The following is a 9,286-nucleotide window of genomic DNA, read 5'->3' as shown; positions in this document are numbered from 1 at the left end:
GTCTCTGTAATTTGTCTGGAATCAGAAATTTGGTAAAAATGATTTGATAATATTAAATATTAGATAATATTAATAATATAATATTAATTAATTGATCATATTAAACATTAGATGTGAGACACCAGGCTTAGATGAATGACACAGAACACACTGTGGTTCATTAGATATTTGTCTTTTCAGGTGTCAGCACCACAAAAACAGGTCAAATAAGTAGTTTTTCTTTAGTTTCTTAATCTTTTATTCAACTCTCTTCAGTCTCAGCTTCTCTCTCAGTGTTTCTGAGGAACTAAAAACCTGTTTGACCTGCTTCTATTTTTAGTTTACAGTAGTTTTTATTTCACTTCATAGACCAAAGGTTGAGATTATACAGTGTGTTGTTTATCACCATCTGTCAGTGACTTGTTTTAGGTGAACATGGTTTGAAGATGAGGAAAAGTAAAAGAACTCATCACATTTTAGTGGTCATAAAACTGAAGAAAAATAATTTATATAAGGAAAGAGATTCATAATTCCAACATTTATTCCACTTTCTGTCTCGTTCTCTGTGTATAAATGTCTGTATCTACAATCAGTGATGTCAAACAGCTCAGAAACTCAACTGTGTATTTACACTAAATTTAAAGTAGAAGAAAAGAAGCTGTAAAGGTTTATTGTATAATGTTGGTTTGCAGGGTTTAAAGGGAGTAATCACAAAAAGATTCCATTCATTTTATTGTTTTTTAATTGAAAATGTCCAATTAATGCCATAAAGTGATTTGTAACTTCACACCTGATCACTGCATTATAAATGTTGGACAATGACATTGTTTTAATATCTGAATTCACAAATTGGCCCATTGAACAAATGTTGCAGTTCTGTATTGTTTGTCTTCTCATATAAATCATCATGGAGTAACCTGTATGAACAATGAAACACAACAACAAGTGAAGCTCAAATAAAATGATCTTCATCAGAAGATCAAGGTGGCACAGAAACTGTATGCAGTCAACAGCCACTTAATTAGACACACAAATGAAAACATGTACAACTTACTACAAACAAGTACAACTCTTACACTCACTATGATCTGAATAATAATCATATAGTAGAATGATCACCTTCTTGTATTAATTCTTGTATCTCTCTTGTATTAACATATAGTACTGGTGGGTAAATAATCATATTAATAATAAACAATCTCTAAGAGAAATAACGGTTTAAATGTCACAGTCAATTATTTCCTACAGTCTTGGTTAGTTAAAACATATATAGGACCTGGCCTACACATGCGTGTACATCACATTTTTGGTTCTTGTGCGTTCTAGCTGATCATATCTGTTACACAGCCTTTCACAAACAGGTGTGTAAAGAAAAGGGCATTGCTAGTTTTTAATGCAAAATGTTTTAAATGTGTTATAATTTGTTGTTGTAGGCATATGATGTCTTCCTGAAACTGTTTGTGAAAAGATGATGCTTAGTTTTTTATACTTATAAGGTTCCAATAAGCCCAAATAGCAAAGAGAAATAAAAAATGCAAATCAAATCAGAGCTCGGATCTTAAGAGTTTAATAAAGAGACAAATTATTTTTAACTTACAAATAATGAGCTATCCATTCATTAAAGATCATAATATACAATATTAATGTTATTTATGAGAATAAATCAATCAGAAAAAAAGGTTCAAATGTAACTAGACTGCATGAATAAGAGTCAGCAAGTTGAACTTTGGGGTTAGTAAAAAAGAAAACTGAGTTTTACTACAGCAGAAATTTTTTTAACGTCCTGGATGAAGGAATTTTAGGCAAAATGCAGGAAAAACTCGTCACAGACCTCTTTGTTTTCCATTGTTACTTCAATAAACTTGTTTCTTTGCACAGTTTGTTTATCTAGTTTAACTGTTTTTTTTTTCACCATACAGACCCACATAAACAGACGTTTGAATGCACATGCAACACTTATGATGGCACTAATTAAATAATTAAATAATCTGGGAGTTTTAAAGACAAAAGAGAAAAAAGAGACAGGGTACATCAAGACATTTCTGCTACAGAGCAACAAGTACTGTCTTCATTTCCACGGAGAATGTTTCAGGTTTCATTTAATATTAGCTGATGATCTGATGTAACATTGCAATGGTCCTGCTTGAAACTGACAAAGTAACAATCAGTAAAAATGTGTTGGAAAAAAATGCTCTATTGACGTGAACTGAGAATGATTTTATCTAATCAGTTGTTACTTTCTCAGTCATCTCATGTTCTATTTAAATCTACATGAGTCACCACTGCTGAAAAACCTGTGTGTCAACATCTATGATAACCTTAATTAAACTCAGCATTAGGTACAAATATTTCACATATCTTCTTCCAATACAATGAAACTTGTGTTGAATTGAAGCCACCACTCCTCTAACACCTCTTCAGTGTTGTGTTACTGTCTGTAAAAAAGTATGAGGAAGAAAGACAAGGAAATCTTTACTGCTGTGTGGCCTCATTTTTTCTCTTTACAATAATAAACAATAATAGAAAACCGGATCATCTCTCTCCTATTTACAGTCTTCATTTTATACCCCGTCATGATACTAACCTCTTGTGAATTAACCTAATTGTCAGATTTTACAAGTAACAACAAATTAAATAATTATTGTCTGTGTATTAAAACTAAGTACCCACTGTGATCATGAAACTTGTTTCTCATTCCCAGGGATCAGGTCCAGGATTTCTGTCTGATGGGTCTGAAGCTAAAACAATTTTTTTTTTTTTTTTTTAATGGAAAAAAGGAAAACTATGTAAATTTGAATATTTGTATGTTTTCATCAAATAGAACAATTTCTTTACGTTTTAAAGTAATTTCCTAAAATTGAAACCATTAAAATTCTTACTGGTTGCTGGTCTGAATCCTAAAATACAAAATATTAAATGTTATATTCAAAACAAAATGTATGCAAAGACTCAAAGGAACATGATTAGACATTTTTAATTAAAAACCTTTATTCTTTCAATAAAAAAATTTTTCAGGTGTATTGGATTTGAGAACAACCAGCATGATACATGAACTGAAGAAAAAAAATGTTTTTTGAGGAATGAAAACATCTTTGTCTCTCACCATTCCTCTTCTTTCTCCAGATGAAGAGTCCAGTGATGAACAGAAGCAGCAGTCCTACAACTACTCCAATAACAGCAGCAGCAGGAAACACTGAGGGAGGAACTGGAACCAGAACATTTACACTTTGTCTCTACCTCTGGATGAAGCTCAGTACATTTAGTTTATGGAATGAATTTTAGGTTTTAGGTTTATAGAGCAGATTATATAGTATGTATTTCAGTCAAATTAACTGCAGAAATGATTTTGAGAGATCAGAGCTAAGAATCTTGTTTCCCACTCACATGCTTGTGTTAAAGACTTAGATTAAACCATTACAAAACTGAGAACAGATACAAACTCCATCACATCTGACTCCAGTTTATGCAGGAACACAAACAATAAGATCATTCAGCTTAAGGAATAATGTGTTTTTACCTTCATTATTTCTAATGTCAGTTGATCCCCAGTTGGTTCTGATCTCAGCTTTGTCCAGTTTAGTGATGACATCCTTCTTCACAGCAGAGATCTGAAACACACAGTCGTACCTGCTCCAGTCTTCAGGTTTGACTGATGAAAGGTCCAAGTCAACTCTCATCTGGAAGGTCCCATCATGGTTGGGGAGGATCTCTCCATGGTCCACGTCCTCATGAATCTCCTCTCCATCTTTCCTCCAGAACATGTCGACTCTGTCAGGGTAGAAACCTGTAGCGTGGCAGCTGACTGGAGAGGAGGGAGTCTTCTGGAGGAGAGACACTGAGGGGAGAACTGCAGAGAGAGAGGCAGCTATGCATTGTAGAAAAATATTTTTTTACATACAGTAGGACAAACTCATTGAAGTCATGTGATTGTACCTTTTCTCTGCAGAGCGCTGTTCGCATAATCCAAATACCTCTTTAGCAACTTAGGCCATATACTTGTGCTCAAGTCCCTTGAGTCAGCAGATGTGTAAATTCTCCCCCACTTGTTTTTGAATGTGGCAGCCTTTTCTGAAAACACCCATGTCCGTGTCTTGTGGTCCAAATACATGAAGTCTTCTCCATCAAACCCATACTGATCGTAGTGCATAAATCCATCATCCAGTTCATAGCCAAGTATATGCTGTAAAACGTGAACGCCTGTGGAACATCAGTCACCAGAGTTAGAACTCAGTACAGTGTCATTAATACTGTGGACTCATGTGTACCACACAGAGGCACGTTGTTCCACAGAGACCAACACAGTTTATCTATTGAAGGATTTGTGGGTTCACAAAAACTGTAGTCACATGATCAGTTCAGAAACATCCTCATCCTGGGAAAAACAGACTAGACTTGTTACGCACAGGGACGGACAGGACTGACGGGGACCAAACAGGTAAAAACAAAAAGATATTTATTAACAAAAAGGGCAGGGGACACAAGGAACTAACACAAACTAACAAAGTATCAACATAAAACAGTGTGGAAACACAGGCGAAAACTCAAACTAAAACTCTACCGACAACAGACAAAGTACCAACAAAAAACCTCGCACTAAGGCGGACATGAAACTAACAAACTAAATGTACAAAGTGACAAACCAAAATCACTGCACAAGGCAGGCAAACAGGAACAAACATACAAAACTAACAAGACAAAGTATCAACTAAAAATGCTGCATAAACGCAGACCAAACAAATCAAACCTACAAACCAAAAACAGACAGGTGCCTCACAGACAAACAAACAAACTGACCAGATTTAGGAGGAGTAGTGTGCAGCATGAAAGACATGAACGAACGAACTAACCAAAAATGAACATGAGCAAACAAACGAACTAACCAGCGATGAGTGAGTGTCAATGGGCATGAATGAAGCAGAGGTGAGTGATGTGTGAAAGTCAATGTGAAAGACCTGAACGAACGAACGAACGAACGAACGAACGAACGAACGAACGAACGAACGAACGAACCAGAGAGAATGGGATGAACAGCATGTATGATGTCAGGGTGACAAGCCAGCAATGAACTGAGGACTGAGGGGTGCTTATAAAGCAGAGGGAGTGCACAGGTGAACTGAGTCAGTAATTAGTCCGGGAAGTTCAGTGGAAAGCGGAGGAAGTCCATGTATGGTTGTGTTGCAGGAGGGTGAGACATAGAACAAACAAAACCAAACCAAAAAACGGGGGCAGAGGGAGGAACCGTAACAAGACTGTCCTGAGGTTCTTTTATAAGCTTCCATTTAGAGAGTGACACTATGACCTACTCAAGACAGGTCAGTAGTATGATACTACATATGGTCAGAACAAGCAGAAACCAACATGCCTATTCTAGAGACTGGAAAACAGTCAGTCCCCGAAAAGTCCCCACTCAACCAGTCTGAAGTGACATCCTAAAATCAAACGTCCAATGGAAAAGCATTTGTTTTGTCATATTAAATGTGATTAGAAAGCAAAATGACATGAGAGGGAGTGCTGTTGTATTGTATATCAGTACAGCTGTGAAGCAGACGTAGTCATGAGGCTGGAGCCTGAATGCTGATGTAGTCACACTGCTTCAAAATAAATCTCTAAGAGGTCATTGTGACATCCAGTCTGGCTCGTTTCCCCTCTGGACATAATTTCATCATCAACCATTGAATACTCACATTCCTAAAAGATGAATAAAAAATAATTACCAAAACATACCATTAGGATATAAAATAGATTTACCTCCAGTTTGGTTTAACAGCAATTGTAATTCCTGAATCAAGGCTATTGAAGCATCATGACTTCCTTTGCAGAGGTCTGTGTACCACTCCAAGTGATCAGGATCATCTTTGAATAAGTTTTTAGCCCAGCCCTCTTTGGGTTCTGCTGTCCTATTGTTGCTGTCACAGGTTCCCATCAGATCTCCATCAACCATTGCAAAAGCCATAAACTCTGGAAAGGTTCCGAGTCCAGAGGATGTGGTTAAGAAAAACGTCAGGGAGTGTTTCACTGTGGAAAAAATAAATGTTTTCAGGTAAATTGAACGTTGGGCGTGAGTCTGCTGAGCCTCCAGAGTTTGGCAGCTCGTTCTGCCATTTGTGGTGAAGGGGCACAAGACCTTATTTGTTGGTACAGAGCAGTAAGTGGGAGAGATTGTAGACCTGGTACTTTGTTTTTTTTTTCTTCTGTTCTGATAAAATAGAAACCTAACAAAATGTGTGTTTACATTTTAATGAAAAAGATTAATATCTCAATCTCAATAGATTGTTTAAACTTCTCAAAATTTAAGGTTGATGTGGTCAAAGAACTGCTGCGATCAAATAAAACACATTTATGTGGATTTATGAATCCACGGTTATCAAAACCTGATACTGCCAGCACAGGGCCACAATCAAGTAAAAAATGGCTGTACTGGTCCAGATCTGGGTGCAATGTGGAAACAGTCAAAGACCTAACTTTGTTTAAAGTTACAAAAGACTATCCTTAAGATGTCCAAACATATGTGAAACTACAGTCAACATACAACCGAACTAATCAAAACTGAGTTACATTTCAAAGTTGATCTCACCAGGAAGTGACATGAAGATGTGACTTGATGCTTTGAGACCACTGCAGGAAACTGACCTCTTTTGATTTTGTAAAAATGCAAAAAACAGAACAATAACATCTGACAGTAAATTGTAAAAAATGCATTCTTAGCTGCAAACTAAACTTTTACCATTTTCTAAAATGTTTTTTTATTGAGAACCTTTCATTCATCTCTGTGAACTCGATGTGTTGTTTCCTTGTCCTTTAGTTGTTCAACAGGTCTGTTCACTTCTTTATTTCTTTCCAGACTCACACAAACAGAAGAACAGATGCTGCTTGAGTCTGAATGTCCACATTTAAAGTTTAACAATCAGAGTAACATCACCTCGAATCCGTAACCTGACTGAATTGTTTTTTCTCTGTCACAGAAACAGCATCTATACACTCTGCATATCTGTTACAGTGTCTGTCAAAGACTATTGTACAAACAGGCTTTTCTCTTCCACCAAATGACGTTTTGATTCATATTCATATCATTTAAACCTCAGTGGACAGCACCTTCCTGAACATAGTACCTTTACCAAAGCTGCTGTCTTCTAGCGTTCACCTCTGACTGTGGTTCATTGTTTAAGTACAAATGTTACAAAACCTAAACTGTCTATTTAAACAAACCTTGAATCAACACATTATTGGAATTAAAGTTGTGTAAAATAGTTTAATAAAGTGAATTATGCTCTAAACAAAATGTAAAATGTATTTTAAAATGTGATTTTTTTAAGTGTTTGATGCATTTGATGTTTCACATTTATAAGATTTATAAGTAATTTCAATAAGGCAATTTGTATTTAATTCCTTTTTTGCAATCATAAATACGATGTGATCTTACCTGGCGATGAAACATGACAGAAAAGAAACAACAAAAATATCTTTTTCATCTTGATTTAAGTTCAGTTGATCTTTTATCACAGAGGCTGGTGAAAGTGTTTAGACTCGTTTCAACATGAACTGAGCTTCATCTGGAAAATGGACAAGAGCAGACTGCAGCAGGAGGCGGAGACAAGACGCTGCGATGAAGACAGAAACTTTTCCAGCAGCATTCAAGCTGCTGATTGTGCTGGAAGTCGCAAATACTCACATCCTGTGAGGTCGGACACAGAGTAAATAAAATATGATTTTGTTCTGTTGTGTCCAACCTGATGCATGTGTGAACTGGGTCTGATTTTTCTGGGGATGGATAAAAGGGCAGCATGATATGGACAGCAGGACAACAGGATGCTACCAAGACCTGTCTTCAGATGCCTGTCCCCCTTTTGGGCTGTTGTAGAGATGGGGATGTTCTGCACTCTATGGTTCATAGTCCTGATGAATCCTAGTTTTTGTTGTAGGGGATGATGTGAGTCAAACAAATATAGAGGTCAATGTGGGTGGGTTGTTATTAAATCTCTATTTCTAGTCTGCACCAGTGTTTACTGCTCAATCCAGGAGAGTCAACCAGTTGTCTTTAGTGTCCATTGAGTTGATGTGGTCTGTGTGGCCTGTGCCTCCTGGATCCTGGATCTTCAAGTGTCATTCAGAGGTCTAAACCAGTGGGTTGGTGTTGTTTATTAAGTGGTTTCTTTAGATCACCTCACACCCCCCTTCCCTTCCCATTGTTTCACATAATGAGCCCATTCAGACCAGTTAAATCATTTGTTGTTTCTAACCAACTATCCTCAGACTGTAAGGAATCTGTCCCTTCATAGTCTAGAGACTAAAATCAGCTTCTTTGATTAGTCATAACATTAATGCTGTAATAGAATTGAACTTCACAGTAAAATAAATCAGAACGTCTTGTTGTTGATTCAACACCTGAACCAATCATATCTTAGGTCAGGTGAGAGCCAGGTGATTCCCATGTTTCTGTGTCAGGTATTTCCGACAGTGCCCAGACATGAACATGACCATGAACATCCTGTCAGTCTTGTTGGTTTGGTCAGAGACCTTTGTCAACATCACGTCTGATATTTTCTTTTGCAATGCACCAAGAGAAAAAAACAACTGTGCATCATTCACCTGTGATTTGACAACGTGAGAATAAATTAAAAAAAATTAAAAAACAGTTTTATTCAGTGAGACATACACAGATTTGAGTACAAAACAATACAATTTGCTTTAACAAATGATAAATGAGAACCCTGTTTACAACACATCTTTGGCTAAAATAAAGAGACAAATAATTTACCCTCTACATGTTTCACATCTTTAGCAGCAGATTAATCCTTTAGTTCTTTCTAAGTAGAGGTTCAGTGGAGGAATTCTGTCTCCATCTAGTGGAGAGAAAACTAAATCATCATGTACACAAAATCTACAGTAGAAGAAAAGTAGAAGAAAATAATATGTAATGGTTTAACGCAGTGGGCCCCAACCCCCGGGTCGCGGACCGGGACTGGTCCATAGGTCAATTGGGCCGCTCCAGCAAACTGGCAAAATGAACCAAAAACAAACATCTTTGGAATTTTTTTTTTTGCAGAATAAAAGAGCCAGTGAGGAGACAGAAGAAGAGCCTACGACTTCAAAGACAAAGACAGCTGCATTTAACAGACAACACCAGGAGTCCTACTGGAAATAGGGATTTATTGCGACAGGTCGTTCCCACGCACCAAACCCGCTCTGCAGAATAATACTAGCTCTCTAATGAGGCAATGAAGCCTTCAAAACTGCTTCTCAACTTCATTTTGATTGGCAAAACCCTAATTTGATCGAATTACCAGTGTCCGTGAGAATACTGTCTGAC

At 36.9% G+C, this 9,286-nt stretch overlaps 2 protein-coding genes across 2 annotated transcripts in view; both read right to left on the bottom strand.

Moving 5' to 3' along the window:
- Nucleotides 1-9,286, bottom strand: part of LOC113154484 (major histocompatibility complex class I-related gene protein-like) — a 166,238-nt gene that overhangs the window by 148,494 nt on the left and 8,458 nt on the right. The gene's annotated exons all lie outside the window — the stretch shown is intronic.
- LOC113154497 (major histocompatibility complex class I-related gene protein-like) lies at nucleotides 1,531-7,526 on the bottom strand. The gene is made up of 8 exons (XM_033326242.1): nucleotides 7,400-7,526; nucleotides 5,728-5,994; nucleotides 3,913-4,176; nucleotides 3,497-3,826; nucleotides 3,083-3,184; nucleotides 2,859-2,876; nucleotides 2,650-2,717; nucleotides 1,531-2,414 (listed from the first exon to the last, which is right to left on the bottom strand). The coding sequence occupies exons 1-7, from the start codon at nucleotides 7,446-7,448 to the stop codon at nucleotides 2,671-2,673; spliced, it is 1,077 nt and encodes a 358-aa protein (XP_033182133.1). The 5' UTR covers nucleotides 7,449-7,526; the 3' UTR covers nucleotides 1,531-2,414; nucleotides 2,650-2,670.

Source organism: Anabas testudineus, chromosome 11 (genome assembly GCF_900324465.2).
Source record: "Anabas testudineus chromosome 11, fAnaTes1.2, whole genome shotgun sequence".
In the NCBI taxonomy this organism is placed as follows: domain Eukaryota; kingdom Metazoa; phylum Chordata; class Actinopteri; order Anabantiformes; family Anabantidae; genus Anabas; species Anabas testudineus.
The sequence above is the reverse complement of the archived record's forward strand: the minus strand, read 5'-3'. Positions and strand labels throughout refer to the sequence as shown.